Source organism: Terrapene carolina, unplaced genomic scaffold (genome assembly GCF_002925995.2).
Source record: "Terrapene carolina triunguis isolate 2854851 unplaced genomic scaffold, T_m_triunguis-2.0 Scaffold111, whole genome shotgun sequence".
Classification (NCBI taxonomy): domain Eukaryota; kingdom Metazoa; phylum Chordata; order Testudines; family Emydidae; genus Terrapene; species Terrapene triunguis.
The window spans coordinates 2,112,766-2,129,336 of NW_020664462.1; the positions used below are offsets into that span (position 1 = coordinate 2,112,766).

A 16,571-nucleotide genomic window follows, 5' to 3' on the forward strand; every position below is an offset into this window, starting at 1 on the left:
AAGCTGCAGTGGGGGGAGCCAGCAACGAAGTGGTTACCATTGGCATTGTGACTAATACATTTACCTTACCAGAGAGAGTCACACACACACGTACTAGGACAGAGTAAATGTTTCTCTTGGGTACTGAAGAAAAAAGGTTAGCTTGGACCCTTCTTTTTGAACTGTACAGATTTAAAATATATACATTATTTCCCTTACACACTTCAATATGCCATTGGCTACTACCAGGTTAGACATCCGTAGGGCAAAAATCATGATATCTAGCTGCCACCCTGCAGACAACCCCAGTGGCACTCCGCCAATGATCAGCTGGGGCTGGCTGCTAAACAAAACTAAGATCCTGCAGTGCTCATCAGTTTCCCTTTGTAAGCAAGTTCCCTTGTAAGGTGCTTGATACAGAAGGACGCTAACTACTCTTTTTCCTCTGCATAAAGTGCTGAAGGATCACAGAGGGAAACTGGCTAGGATGCATGTCAGAATTTTGACATCGCAGGTTAGAGCAGACCACTGAAATACCTGACAATAATTATTTGTTCATGTCTGATAGCTACAGGATTTCAGGGTGTAATAATAGAGCTTGTCTTAAAAATAAAATCAGAAGAGTCCTGCTCCACTCCCCAACTAGTCTCTTCTAAATATTACTTTGCAGTTGGAGAGACATACCCTTGTTCACTTCTTAAAATCTAAGGGTAAATACCATGTATTATCTTCATACGTGTAAGGTGTCACAGTTGTTCAATTTCCTGTTGCACCAAAGTCTGATATAAAAATGTTGGAATACTACAGGCCAAATTCTGTTGTCATTTGCAGTGATGCCACTATAGTGACTGTAGAATGTACCCGTAAGGGTGAGAGCGTCATTTGGCCCTGTGGATCTTAAAATGTTACTGTTACAACACACGGCCCCACAACATTCCCCAGTGTCAAGCCACATGATTGTATTTTGGCTGTAGCAGTATCTTCTGTACCACCAAATGCAGAATCTTACCACGGCACTTGGGCTTAGTTTTTTAAAGGATGCATTTTATTGGAACCACTTGCACCCCACTAAATCAAGTTGTGGCACATACTGGCTGGAGTCTGTAACTGTGTGTTGTTTGAGAAGCCTTGCTGGCTCTGGAGGGTAACAACCAGCCTTCGCTGGGCACGGCAGACTTCAAATTTGGCTTTAATTATTAATTCTCAGTTCATAAAAGTGCCCATCAAAGAGGCTCTGGTTGCATGAGCTTGAACATGATGTTGAGTTGCCACGGGGGGGGGGGGGGAAATAGGCTGAATTCTGTACCAAGAGAGTTGGCTTGAAGCCAGTTCTAGCAGCAGGGTATGGAGTAATTTGCACTTCGGGATTTGTCTTTTTGGCAGCAATATAACCTCTTGCCTGTGTTTACCGACACAATCAGATACCTAGATGCAAGTAGATTTTTCCAAACATACACAGACTCCATTGTGAAATCTGACTATACTCTGTTCTCTGGATTTTCTCTGTGTGGTATCTCATTTACCTTTTGTGCTGTGTAGAGGATCAAAATTAACTCATCTGCTCTTCATTATTAACCCTTTGATCTGGGTACCATAGATGAGGGAAATGCATGAGCTTTGATGTTCAGCCAGCAAGTAGAATATACTAACGCTAATTCACTTTGTTTAAGAAAGCCCTCAACAATAAAAGTTAAAAGCCCATAACTGCCTCACTTCTATGTGAAAATGTTCTTTAAACCCAGCATTCGTTTTATTACAAAACACTTATGTCTCGCTTCCGAATTTGAAGTCCCACCTCCTTGCAAATGTGTACACATTCTTTTAGTAAGTTCAAAATACTTTTGGTTTGGGGGAGAAAAGTCGTATTTGCTTTGATTCTAAAAAGAACACTTGCATTGGTACAGTGGGACTAGGGCACTGGATTTAGGAGGCAGGAGAATGGAGGTGCTAATCCTGCCTTGCCATTCACCTGCTGGATGACCTTGGGTAAGTCACGTCCCCGCCCTGTGCCTCGGTTTGCCCATCTGTAAAATGTGGACAGTAGTAATCGTGCATTGAGGTTTACGGAGAAGTGCTAAGTATTGTTCGCCATTTTTCACTTCATTAGGCTCTACCAAACATCCAGAATGTTAACTTTGAAACACTACTGTAAGAGGTTGCGTTTCAAGGACCAGTGCACTGTTTGCTGTAGACAAGAATAAGTATTCAGATTTGTTGTTAGCCCTTGTTCAGAATAGCCAGGAATACCTGTGGAATGTATTTCTCAATCTTTATTCTAATCCACCCCTCTCAGTAAGTGTTGTTTTAAAACTTGCCACCATGTTAGCCTGCTCTCTCCAAAATGGTGTATGCAGTGTCCTTTGTAAGCTTCCAACTGCTGGTCTGTAGAGCAATTAACAAGCCATGGCTATGCAGTTATACTTTAGGGGGGGACATGGGGCATATCATCCCTCAGATGAAGGCATGGCTCATCCAGCTCTAAATATACACAGAGGCAGCAGTTCAGGAATGTTCTACCATTCCTTCACGTGTGACGTACCAGCTGACTTTTCACTTAACATGCTTACAAATCTATTAAAAGCCAGGGATGTGCCTGGTGCTGGTGGGCGAGGTAGGGAAAGGTGTGCTGAACAAGAGAAACTGTTAGTCATTTACTAGCGGGAGAAATTAAGGCTGAAGTCTTTGTCTATTTATTATTCCCTGAGCTCACCTCCACTGTTGTGAAATTCAGACTGTAAGCTGTATTGTCAGCATAACATCTGCGCAACATGGAGGTAGGATTGTGTGGTCAGACCTGCTGGTTCTCCAGTATCTATATGGCCCTTGCCAAAATGGGGTGAGTCTCTTGTTTGTAATAATCTGCTTATGCTCAGAAAAATGATCCCAGGCAAGGGACCCTTATAGACAGTTACTCACATGTAGAGCAAGATTGGCAGGAGCAGTGGTTTTTGCTGCCTTCTGTGTGGAGTAGATATTAATATTGCATTGCATTACTTTCACAGCTGGGTGTGTCAGCAACGGACTGGATGGGACCAATGGCTTTTGGTCACTGTCTGACAGCATGGCATGCTCAAACTGCCTTATTGCATTGTAACATAAAGAACAGTATACTGGGTGGTGATGCTGGCTGGCTGGCTCCCTCTTTTCACAGCAGAATGCTCTTAGCAATGTCAAATCAATATATTCAGGGCTGTGGCGATGCTCGTCTTGTTTATCTTTGTTCTTCCATCAAGCAAGCAGTGTTCATGCATCTAAGAAATAAAATCACAGAAATGTAGGACGGGAAGAGACCTTGAGATGTCATCAAATCCAGCTTTCTGCACTGAGGTAGGACAAGTAAACCTAGACCATCCCTGACAGGTGTTTGTCCAACCTGCTATTAAAAACCTCCACTAAGGGGGATTCCACAACTTCCCTTGGAAGCCTGCTCCAGCGCTTAATTACCCTTATAGACAGAAAGCTTTTCCTAATATCTAACCTAAATCTCTGTTGCTGCAGATTACGTCCGTTACTTCTTGCCCTCTCCTCAGTAGACACAGAGAACAATTGATCACTGTCCGCTTTATAACTGCCCTTAACATAGCTGAAGACTGTCATCAGGTCCCCCTCAGTCTTTTCTCAAGACTAAACATGTCCAGTTTTTTTCCCTTTCCTCATAGGTCAGGTTTTCTGAAACTTCTATCATTTTAGTTGCTCTCTTCAGTTTGTCCACATCTTTCCTTAAGTGTGATGCCCAGAATTGGACACTACTCCAGCTGAGGCCTCACCAGTGCCAAGTGTAGAGCAGGACAATTACCTCCATGTCTTGCATATGACGCTCCTGTTAATACACTGCAGAATACCAGCCTTTTTCACAACTGCCTCGCATTGTTGCTTCATATTCAAGTTGTGATCCATTATAACTCCCAGATCCTTTTCAGCTGTTAGTTATATTCCCCTTTTGTAGCTGTGCATTTTATTTTTTTCCCCCTTCCCAAGTAAGGTACTTTGAACTTACCTTTATTGAATTTCATCTTGTTTTCAGACCAATTCTCTAATTTATCATGGTCATTTTGAATTCTAATCCTGTCCTCTAAAGTGCTTGCCACCTCTCCCAATTTGGTGTCATCCACAAACTTCATAAGTATACTCTCTACTCCATTATCCAAGTCATTAATGAAAATATTGAATAATATCAGACTCAAGACTGACCCTCTCCCCCCCCCCCCCCCAAGACCTCCCTAGATACACCCTCCCAGTTTGACAGCAAACTGTTGATAACTACTCTTTGAGTACGGTCTTGCAACCAGTTGTGCACCCACCTTATAGTTATTTCATCTAGACTGCATTTCCCTAATTTGCTTATGGGAATGTCATGTGGGTCTGTGTCAAAAGCCTAACTAAAATCAAAATATATCACATCTACTGCTTCCCTTTCATGCCCCCCTCCCTGCCAATCCACTAGGCCAGTAACTCTGACAAAGAAGGAAATTAGGTTAGTTTGGCATGATTTGTTTTTGACAAATCCATGCTGGCTATTCCTTCTATCCCCCTGTTTTTCTCTAGGTGCTTACAAATGGAGTGTTAGTAATTTGTTCCAGTATCTTTCCAGGTATTGAAGTTAGGCTGACAGGTCTCTAATTCCTCTTGGTTCCCCTTTTTAAAGATGGGTCCTATTTTTGCCCTTCTCCCATCCGCTGGGACCTCAACAGACCTCCATGAGTTCTCAAAGACCATTGCTAATGGTTTTGAGATTGCTTCATATAGTTCCTTAAGTACCGTAGGATGAATTTCACCAGGCCCCGCCAATTTAAATATATTTAGCTAATCTAAATATTCTTCATCCTGTTCTCTCTTTATTTTGTTTTGCATCCCCTCCCCTTTGTTCTTAGTATTAATTTGTTGAGTATCCGGTCACCATTAACCTTTTGTAATGAAGACTGAAGCAAAATAGGCATTTAACACCTCAACCTTCTTGTTATCATCAGTTATTAGTTCAACTAGGTAGTGGAATAGTGTCCATTGGAACTTGCCAAATGCAACTGTAGCTACATCTTTGAATTTCAACAAATCTGAGTCTTATAGTATTTGTATAGAACGGACAGGACCAGTTTGCATTATATACTACTTTAGCTGATTAAAGCAGTGCATGGGTTATTAAAAACTGTTACCTGTTTCTTGTTTCTGTCGTCTAAATTTTAATTGGCAAGAGATCCCAGACTGAAACCAGCCAGAGTTACTTTTTAAGGAAATAGAGAGGAACAGATGCATCTAAAGGTAAAGATCTGCTCTAAAGCCCTGATTTTTATCATTAGGGCATGCTGACTTTACAGGACCATTAATTAACCTCATCTGACAATCCTGTTTTGCTTTTGAGTGATTAACTAGTCCTGATGATGTCCATGTTGAATGTAAAATCAAGAACATTTAGCAAGGCCCTTTCCGAAGGTATTTTTGGCACTACTTCGCTAATAAATGACTGGCAGCTACTGCCAAATATCCAGGTTTGGTTAGAGGAGTGGATAAAGCTGGACTTTGGCCCAACAGACCCAAAGCAAACTAGACTCCAGCACCCCATGTATTTAAAAAAAAGGCGGAGATAAAATGTGCTTGTTGCATACTGCATCTCCTTTACTTCTCTGTCCAGGTGATTCACAGCTCCCTCAAGGCCAGCTCCGTCTCAGCACGTCAGATTTACGGGGATGTAAAATGAAATGAAAATGGCCCTGCCAAATGTCTGAGAGCGCGCCAGTCTGACTTCCCATGTCTTTGTGCGATCGCTGATATAAAACGCAGTATAAGCTGGCTGTGTGCCATACCCGTTAATATTGGATCCTGGTGCTGCAGTGAAATGTGATTTTTCCATATGGCAGCCTGATATTTCAGACTACGAGCTCTCATTTTAAAGTTTTTAAGAGCTTATGTCAACAGATTGATTGTCCCTTCACAGACTAGAAGGGAGAAAACAGGTGGCGTCAAAGAACTCCTTGTGTAGCATTTCAGGACACATTGCTCCAATTTGGTCCAGTTTGTTTTGCTTGCCTATGAGCCACCAGCCTCTCCCATCCCCCAAAGTGCCACAGTGCAAACTAAAATGTCTCACATTTTCCACAAAGCATCCTTCCGTCACCAGTTCATTGCATGTGAGGAACTGAGCATCTCTGAGACACTCCCAGCTCCCACTGCTTTGTGATCCCAGAGTTCAAACTCTACCCTTTGTTTACTACTGAGTTGCACCATTGGATTGGCTTAAAAGCGTTCACCACCCTCCAGTCAGAGATCACACACTTTCAGATGTATTTATACAGTGACAGCAAACAAATACATACGGTACTCCTGGATCTACTCTAGCTATTCCTAGCATAGGATTTCTGGTGAGCCATATGGGTGGGGTTCTGAGCATGCCAGAGTGAAGCTGGGAACTCCTGTCCTGAATTAGGAATGTAAAAGAATGCATATTAATCTGGGTGCCCTGGTCAAATTCTAGCTGGAGCAATCTGTCTCCCTAAATGGCCGTGGCAATTTCAACTGAGTACCCTATTCTTCTTCACCATCTCCACTAGACTGTTGGGTAGTGTTGCCTTGTGCCGTTACAGCTGCTGCGTTTTACCCCTGTGGTAGCTGCCCTTTTGGTAATGGGTGGAGTAATTCTTGTGTGTCTAGCTTGTGTGTCAGGTTTTTTAGATTTCAGTGGGGTGAGAGAATCATAGAGAATCATAGAAGATCAGGGTTGGAAGGGACCTCAGGAGGTCATCTAGTCCAACCCCCTGCTCAAAGCAGGACCAATCCCCAACTAAACCATCCCAGCCAGGGCTTTGTCGAGCCTGACCTTAAAAACCTCTAAGGAAGGAGATTCCACCACCTCCCTAGGTAACCCATTCCAGTGCTTCACCACCCTCCTAGTGAAAAAGTTTTTCCTAATATCCAACCTAGACCTCCCCCACTGCAACTTGAGACCATTACTCCTTGTTCTGTCATCTGCTACCACTGAGAACAGGCTAGATCCATCCTCTTTGTAACCCTCTTTCAAGTAGTTGAAAGCAGCTATCAAATCCCTCCTCATTCTTCTCTTCTGCAGACTAAACAATCCCAGTTCCCTCAGCCTCTCCTCATAAGTCATGTGCTCCAGCCTCCTAATCATTTTTGTTGCCCGCCGCTGGACTCTCCAATTTTTCCACATCCTTCTTGTAGTGTGGGGCCCAAAACTGGACACAGTACTCCAGATGAGGCCTCACCAATGTTGAATAGAGGGGAATGATCACGTCCCTCGATCTGCTGGCAATGCCCCTACTTATACAGCCCAAAATGCCATTCGCCTTCTTGGCAACAAGAGCACACTGTCGACTCATATCCAGCTTCTCGTCCACTGTAACCCCTAGGTCCTTTTCTGCAGGACTGCTGACCGAGTGGCTAGGCAGTTAACCCGGGGAGAGGCCCCGGGTTAACTGCAGGATGTCTACAATCCTTTTTCTAAGATAGCTTTAGGTAATGTCTCAGCGAATAGTCCCATTGATTTCAAAGGGAGAGCTGGGGTGAGCCTTTGTATAAACATAACATCCCTTTAAAAACAAAACTTTAGAAACATTTATCATAAAATAATGCACCCCACAGATCTGTGTAGTTTGCAGATTGTAAGCCAGAGCTGTCTAATAGCTTCAAGTATTAACATCTCTCCCTTCCACAAAAATATGGGGTGAAGTATTTAAAAAGTGGGGCAGACCCATCCTGGAAACAATGAGAAGAGCTTTAAGCATCAGAAATGAAAGCAGCCATGGTGCTGAAGGTTAAGGGAAAGAAAGTTACAGAATCATAATTGCATTTGTAATAGCACGTTAACATGAACGAAATAAAATGAGAAAAAAAAAACTCCAATTTCCTCCTCCTATCCTCTAGCTAAACATACTTGAGCACTAATAATGCTAACCGCAGTAATCCATAGAGAACCTGAATTAGGTCTCTCTGAATTAACCAGTTGTATTCAAGTAGCCAGGCTTGCAAATTTTAGCTTTTTCCATGGAAAATGTGAGCTTGTCTACATGGATGTTGATGTGCGGGAAACCTGGGTGTGAATCTACAGTGCTTTAGCCACACAGTTGTAGCAGTGTCCCCATGCGATGCAATGCACTGAAAGTTCTGTAGTATACTTTGACGTCCTGCTGTTTTGAAATGGGAGTGCCTCAAAGCGCACTATAAAACTTGTAGTGCACTTTAGCAGTGTCCACGTGGGACGTTACGGCTAGTACGCTGTAGGGTCTCACGCTGGCTTGCTGCACTCTAATGTCCCGTGTAGACAAACCCTGGTTTGTGGGAGTGGGAGGACTTTCTCCCAGCCCTTCTCTGCTGTGTTATTCATTGCTGCCTTTTCCCTCCAACACAGCAGAGCATTTCCAAAGTTCCTGTGCCACTGCAGCAGAGGAGTTTGCATAGAATCAGAGTGTCCTGCACGGAATTCCTTAATAGCAGACTTGAACCTGGCGTGCTACACCAATGCAACAGCAATCGTAGGCTCCTTGTGCTACTTGAAAGTGATCCATTGGTTCTTACCCACGAAAGCTTATGCTCCCAATACTTCTGTTAGTCTTAAAGGTGCCACAGGACCCTCTGTTGCTTTTTACAGGGAAACCAGGTTCACGTTCCATTGAAAAATGTATGCCATAAGGGGCATGTGGTTTCTGGAGTTTTGTGGTCCAGTCTTAGATTCCCTATGGATATTTCCACTACTGTGTCTCCCGGGTGTCCTGTAGCACGAAAGGCAATACTGAAAACTGTTGCCTCTGATTGCACAGAAGGGGACTTCCAAGCTGTTAACAGAATGAATATATATATGTATGCTCCTGAGCACAAGACCCTTTGAAACAGGGCAGTATTTCCCCTTGGAATCAAAGTGATGTTCATTATTAGTGTAATAGATCTCCCATTTATTACAGGCGGAGTGCCTGCTATTCCTAAAGTTCAGGTTGGCTAACGTTGTTATAAGACCCTGTTTTCAGTTGCTTATAACTTTGCCAACCTTTAACTGTTTGGGATGAAGCTTTCTGTGCTGGAGGACTGCTATAGGCTGAATTTGTTTTTGAAAGTTTCAGCTAAGATGGTTCAGCCATTTCTGAAAACGAGAAGAGAAAATATGTTCTTTTGAGTGCTTGCTCATGTCCATTCCATGTTAGGTGTGTGCTTGCCACGTGCACCGGTGCCGGAAGCTTTTCCCTCAGTAGTATCCGTAGGGGACATGCTCTGGCGCCCTCTGGAGTCGCATGCACATGCGCTGGTATAAGGGGTGCGGCCGGCTCCTCCTCCCTTCAGTTCTTTCTTAATTCCAGTAACGGTGCTGGAATGTTCTCTTGCCTTGGCAAGCAAATCTACCAGTGGTTCTCTCTACTCTGTTTAAGTGTACATAGTTGTCAGAAGTAGTTCTTGTAGTTTTCTTAGTTATAGAGATAGGTTAGTTAGACCCTTAAGGGACTTAGCCCAGGGATGGGGCAAGCCCCGGTCCCTGGGCTTCATACATTGTGAGCGCCGCAAGAAACCTACGCCCAGCAGCAATCCCCACCAGAGTTGCTTAAAGTGTCTGGGGGAAACCCACGTCTGCGACAAGTGTCGCATCTGTAAAAGCTTCAAGCTGCAAACCAAGAAGGAGCGGGACATAAGGTTAAGAGCGTTCCTCATGAAGCCAGCCCATTCGGTCTTGGCGCCAAGCACTAGCATCCGTGCAAAGTGCACCATCGGCACCGACGTCTGCCCGGCACCGATCTCCATCCCCAGGGCCTGCTAAGAAGCAGAGAGTGCTCCCCGATGTCCTTTAAGGGAAAGGGAAGTCCGGAGAAGAGCAAAGACCTGCACGGGGCAGCTTGTCATCTCTGGAGCTCAGCCAGGCGCCAACATCACTGTTTAGACTATTGAGCACCCTCCGGGACCAGCCTGTCACCCTGGGCAGTAGTACAGGTCCCCGGCACTTGAGGCCTTCCAGGCGGCCAAAGACATTTTGTCTCTGCCGGTGCCGCCGATGCCTCAAGAAGATATTGTTCTCTCGAGAGGGAAAACGAAGAAGAGCAAATTTGGCCTCTGAAGTTATGAGCCTCTGGAAAAATCTTGGTTTTCATGTGCTCTGCAGAGATTTCAGTTTGGCAGTTCATGGTGTCTGCACTGAGCATGCTCAACGAAACGCAGCGTGTGCCCTCACCACAGAGCGACTGAGCATGCTCTAGTCCAGGCCTGCAGGACTTGCTCTGGCTGCTGTGGCACTGGGCACCAGAACGGAAAGCAGCGTGCCTGTGCTCCTGCTGCTGGCGCTCAGGCAGCGTGGAAGAGGAGGAGGAAACATCCTGACTCAAATGCCGAGGGGGGCAGAGGGAGAATAGAAGCGGCGGGTTGCAGAAGCCAGAGGGTGAGGAGAATGGGTTGGAATAGGAGCAGAGGCAGAGGACCTATGGGGGTGAGAGGCAGGCTGGGGATAAATGGCTGTGAAACTGACTGGCAAAGTGTCTCTCACCCCCCTGCCCGACCCACATAGAAGTTAACCACCTTCTACTGCTACCAGTTACTCTGTTCGCTCAAATGGTAGAGGACTATGCTGCGGATCTAATGGTCTGAACCTTGCTGGTGACTCGAGTTGGGGGTCAATATGGTTCCACACGATAAACTGAAAAAAAACAAAACAGAAATTTTGTTTTTTAATTAGGAAATTACAAGATTGTTTAAAAACACTGAAGTTGCAAAGTCAAGCCCTCGCGAGTTAGGAAATGCCAGAATTAAGGAAAAAATAGTATGTGATCATGTAATCAGACCGTACCATAATGTATACACGCAAGGGAGCGAGATGAAGGTGGTCTGTGCCATGTTGATTCAGTCCCCTTGTGCATATACGTTATGGTACCATCTTTAATGACATGATCACGTACTATCTTTTCCTTAATTCTGCCATTTACAGACTTTCAAGTGCTTGACTCTGCAACCTTAATGTTCTCTTCGCTTTTGGATGGTAATTATTTATATAGCACCCTAGAGAAAAGAGAAAATCAGTTTCCTGGCCTGAGGAGCTCGTGTGCTGAGTTCGAGCACGTAAGAACAGGACATGGAGGAGGGGAAATAAATGGGTAGGAGGAAATGAGCTATTTGCAAAGATCATCCATTTTATTACGATTTTGTGCTTTCTTGTTTTCAGTGTGGTCAGGCACCAGGGAGAGAACAACTAGCTCCGGAGCCGAGAATAGCGATGGAAAGTGAGCCAGCAGCAGTGAGTCTTGAGATGTCTGGAGAAGAGCAGGATGTTTATCGGAAGTGGGTGGAAGAGAAAAGCCTGAGGGCTTGGCTACATAGCGGACTTATACCAGCATAGCCGTACTGGAGTAAATCATGTGCTGTAGCTGGGCCAGTCAATTTCCCTGTGTAGACAAACCCTCTAAGAGGAGTGGCCAAGGCGTAGGGTAGAATGCAAGGAGAGCTGAGGTGCAGGCTGATACAAAGCCTTGCAGATGAGCACAAGGAGTCTTAATGCAGATACAGAGCAGGCTTCTAACTCACAAAAGACATTTGGGCCCAGTCGTGTGCTCCAGGAATGATGAGTGACGTCTACGGTACATGATAATCCTCCCTTGTCCTCGGAATTCTTACTCTTCAAAATTATTTGGAAGGGAGGCTGCTGGGCCAGCCCCGCGTTCTTGTAATGTCAGTGGTGGGAATGGGGAAATGTCTCTCGTGTTGCAGCAGTGTGGGACCATCTTGGTTTGGTTTGTATTGTGTGTTTATAAATCAGAAAGTGACAGTTCGACTTTTTTCTCCCCCACAGTCTTCCAAAAAACCCAAAACAGCAGAAGCCGACACGTCGAGTGAGCTGGCTAAGAAGAGCAAAGAAGTGTTCAGGAAAGAGGTAAGGGTTTTGAGATGGGCTTTCTAGAGCGGGGGGCTGGAGGGCAGCAGAATGTCCTGTCCTTTGCGGAAGAGCTGAGTCTGAGTCTTTACTTGGGCTCGTAATTCAATAATCCCTTAGACCAGCTACTATACGTGGAGTCTTGGAGCCTTAAGAATCCCCTGAGGGAAACGCTGGCCCCACTGAAGTCAGTGACGAAGCTCACAATGACTTAAATGGGATAGGATTTCACCGCCATGTTTCTCTCTGGAAGGGAGAGTTGCTTTATAGCAACTCAGTGGAATTCACCCTTCAGGGCAGGCAGAGGGAAGGACCCAGGACAGTAGAACACACCCTGTTTAGGGTGGTTCTTAGGGCATAAAGGTGGCTCAGAGCTGTGGGAAGGTGAGTTTCATGAGGTGGACTCGCTGCAGCTGAGCAAGAGCAGAGGAGCCGTTTCCCAGTATGGTAAGGTAGGCCGCACTCTGGAAGTGACTGTGGCATGATCTGATGAGACTCTCCTGTCTGCAGGCTGAATACCTGTCAATAGCCCTGAGTTACCGTATTAAAGGAAAAACCCAGTTCCCATCCTGCAGGACAGGTGGGATGTAAAGTCTTCAGGACTGTAGATACTCATAACCTTGCAGGTCGCATACAGAGGGCCCATCCTGACCACCTTATTCAGCCTGAACTCTTACGGAAGTAAAGGGAGCTTTGCCTGGGGAAGGAGTTCAGGATTGGGTCCATGGTTACATTTCTCCCACCATTTTTGTTTTTCTGTGTAATAAAATGAATTAGTTACTTTTCAAAAGCTAGCTCACTGATTTAGCTGGACTTTTGTGTGCGCTTGTAGAGCGTGGGGCATGTGTGTTGAGAGAGGAATAGCTATAAGAAGAAAATATAGGTGGCCCTACGGAAATCGTGTAACAATTACTCAGCAAGAGAGTATGTAACCCACTGGTGTGGGTGTGTGTTAGGTCCCCCTCTGTGCCCATATGCAGAGGATATGAGTTGTTACAGAGCCGTAGCTATTTACCTTGAGTGATAGGCTTTTAGCTGTGAAGGTCCCCGGTCAATCCACCCAGTCTGTCAGCCAAAGATGGCAACTGCCACAAATCTACAACATGAAACTTGGTCTTTTCTTAGTCACTGCTGGTGTGAGTGGGAGGTGGGATCTGTCCCTGAGACTCCGCCAAGAAGCTTTAACTTTAACACTAGCTTGCAGCTCTATTGACAGTTGCCTTTAAATTCACTATTGTGAAAGCACAAATGTCGTGTGGGAGGAGGTTTGGAGGGATGGGTTTTACCCCTGCCGGCAAATGTTCCTGGGCACAGAACTGTCAGTAGCTAATCAGCAATGGCATGAAGCGCTCCTATTTACTAGTGTGTCTCCTTCCCATCTCCAGATGTCTCAGTTCATCGTGCAGTGCCTGAACCCCTACCGCAAACCTGACTGCAAAGTAGGAAGGATAACCACAACAGAAGACTTCAAACACTTAGCACGCAAGGTACCCTGGCTTTATTACAGCATCTGTGCACGCGGGGGTTAAAACAAACAGGAATGGTTTTCCACTCAGAAACCCCAAAGAAGCTATAGTCCCTGGTGCTGTGCTTGGAAGGCTCATCATGTTTTGGAGGAGCTAATGCAGAGGAGATGGATGTGGTTTTCAAACAACCCTTGGGGCTTAACCTCCCTGCACCCTCTGGGCCTTCTCTGCTCCTAGGGGGCTGGATCACAAATTCCTAGCTGCACCCAGTCCACAGGCATGACACAAGCAAACATGCTGGTGGAAAGGGATGCTCGGGGCACTTCCCTTCAGTCACTTCCTATGTTGCCAAAGGACCGTGCTGCACTGTGGGCAGCATACCACACCTGAAGATAGGAGTGGAACTGTGGCGCATCTAGTCTGCGATCCTGACAGTGGCCAGCAGTGCCAGCTGCTTGAGGAAGGAGAAAACGCTGTTTTGGTCAATTGTCGGACAACTTTCCAGTAGGGGAAGTTTCTTCCTCGCTCCCCTCAGTGGCTCAGTTGGCTCTGGGGCAGCCGAGGGGCTTTTGTTCTGTCTAATGTAATTGCAGATGTTCTCCCTACCCATATTCATATATAATCCTTTTGGAATCCCATGATGCTATTGGATTCACTTATATCTAGTGGCAATGAGTTCCACGGGTGAATTATTCATTGTGTAAGAGAGGATTTCTTTCTAGCTTAAACTTTTGCAGCTTTTCAATTTCACTGGATTTTCCCTTGTTCTTTTATGATGAGAGAGGGTGGATCGGAGCACTATTTCTGGAGTGCCAGCTCAATCCATTACCCTATTAGATATCCGAATAGCTTGTCCAAAAATCCCTGTTCCCACCCGTCGGAAGGTCCCCCTTTCCATTTCAGCCGTCCCCACACATATGAAATCCTTCCAGGTGCCTTCCAGTTTCCTGGATCAATCAATAACCTTTGCATTTCTTGCTTCCTTTCCAGCTGACTCATGGTGTGATGAACAAGGAGCTGAAATACTGCAAGAACCCGGAGGATCTGGAGTGCAACGAGAATGTGAAGCACAAAACTAAGGAGTACATTAAGAAATACATGCAGAAGTTTGGGGCGGTTTACAAGCCCAAAGAGGACACGGACTTAGAATAACCACCTCTAACCTTTGGAAGGAGCGATCCATCCTCTTTGGACCTGACGAGAAGGAATCCTGCCCGCTAATCTCGGAGGCTGTTGGCGTGGATGGGACTCTCAGTTCTGACCCGACCCTGCCTATTCTTGGACAGAAATGTCCCTGTTTCTGTATGAAATGAAGCAGTTGCCCACTGTTTGGGAGTGAGGAGGGCGACGCAGAGCGGAGACAGCTCCTTCCATCCTCTTCCTCTTCGCAGGCAAACCCGGGTCTCAAATCTGGCGGTGCTGTTTGGCGCACTGACCCATGCGCACATCTTGTGTCCCCGAGATCTGTATTATATTTTAACGTATATGTGAATATATTGATAATTTTTTTTTTTGCTTTTAGCCCGACACGTGCTGATATCACGGGAACACTTTGTAAGGATAGTTTTGTTTTTGTTTTTTTGTTCTCCTGCAAGGTTAATCTGTTATCATGTAAATATTCAGGAACAGGCAGCCTCTGGGTTTCTGGCAGGCCTCGTGCTATGTTGATAAGATTGATTTTACTGCTTAAATCATTTTACTTTATCCAATTTTTACTGAACTTTTTATGTAAAAAAAATTTAAAAAAATAAAATGAAATGAAATGAATGAATGTCCTTGGCCTGCAAGTCGCTTGTGAGCCAAGCAAGGGGAATGGCAAAAGCTCTCTGTCCTTCTGAACGTAACTAGGCAGCGGTGTGACCTGAGAGCAGACAACTGTGTTCAGAGACAGCTATGGGGACTTCAGCTTCTCTCGGTAACTGGTGTCGTCCTCCATGTCCAAGAGGGGACAAAATGATTACTGTGGAGCACTCCCAACAGAGATCCCGGCCCCACTGTGCTAGGCTCTGTATAGTGACAGGCCGTCCCTGCCCCAAAGAGCTTACAGTGGAAACAGACATACAGAATGGGAGAGGCACAGGGCACTGCTGTGCCTTGCGGCTGGTCAGTGCGGAGCCAGGAACAGAACCCAGCTCTCCTGATTCCTAGTCAGGTGCCTTACTCACTGGACCACACTGGCACAGCAGCAGGGTTGGCAGAAGAGGGGAAGTTTTTTCATGATCATCATGGCGAAGGGGAGTGGATTTTGTGCTTGGAATAGTCTTTTTTCATGACTACTGTGTGGCAAAGAGCTTCACACTTCCCATTGACTACAAAAGGATTTCTCCGATGGCACGGGTATCTGCCAGTGCAGGAGTCCTCGCAGGACTGGGACCCGTGGCTTTTAAATGGCCGGCAACAATTGCACTGAAATGGCCGTACGCTTTCTCAGCCAGCATATTTCAGTGGCAGTGTGGAAAACTCCCGAGAGCCAACTTGCTTCCCCGTAAATAAGGCTGAAAGAGGATATAGATTTCATACCAATTAATAACACTTAGCACTTCTCATCCAAGGATCCCAGAGTATTTACAAGGAAGCAGGGGCTCATCGTCTGTTTTGCGCTTGGGGAAACTGAGGCACAGAGTAACTGACTTTCCACAGTCTCATGGTGACTTGGTGGCAGAACCAGGAAATAGAACTCTGGCCTCCTGACATCCTGGCCAGCGCTCTCTCCCTCTGACCACACCACCTCTCCTGATCTTGTAGTCCTTAGACAGCCACCTCTTCATTGCCTTGGAGTGAAGTCGTGGGCCTTGCAAACTGCAGCATTGAGCCAAGTAGCTTTGTTTTCATATTCTAGATTTCCCACTGACTGTTTGGGGGGGCGGGGGGGAGGACTGCTGCAATCTAGCGAGTGTGGGATGCCGCACATCTGTCCTTACACACCAGGGGAAGGGGAGAGGCTGGATACAAACGTAGACTCCAAAGCCCATACGCTGCCCCCTCAGAAAGGAGGATCAGGGCAAAACTGGGAGGCAAGATCAAACCAGTATCTTAGATGCCTATATACAAATGCGAGAAGTATGGGTAATAAGCAGGAAGAACTGGAAGTGCTAATAAATAAATACAACTATGACATTGTTGGCATCACTGAAACTTGGTGGGATAATACACATGATTGGAATGTTGGTGTGGATGGATACAGCTTGCTCAGGAAGGATAGATGGGGAAAAAGGGAGGAGGTGTTGCCTTATATATTAAAAATGTACACACTTGGACTGAGGTGGAGATGGACATAGGAGATG

General features: G+C 45.6%; 1 protein-coding gene across 2 annotated transcripts in view; it reads left to right on the top strand.

The window, feature by feature from the left end:
* Positions 1-15,013, top strand: part of SETD2 (SET domain containing 2, histone lysine methyltransferase) — a 144,019-nt gene extending 129,006 nt beyond the window's left edge. For both annotated transcript variants that reach the window (XM_026651987.1, XM_026651988.1), the window contains 3 exons: positions 11,741-11,821; positions 13,207-13,308; positions 14,278-15,013. In XM_026651987.1, the coding sequence (XP_026507772.1) occupies positions 11,741-11,821; positions 13,207-13,308; positions 14,278-14,439 (345 nt within the window). In that variant the 3' untranslated portion in view covers positions 14,440-15,013. The remainder of the gene's footprint in view (positions 1-11,740; positions 11,822-13,206; positions 13,309-14,277) is intronic.
* Positions 15,014-16,571: the final 1,558 nt, after the last annotated feature.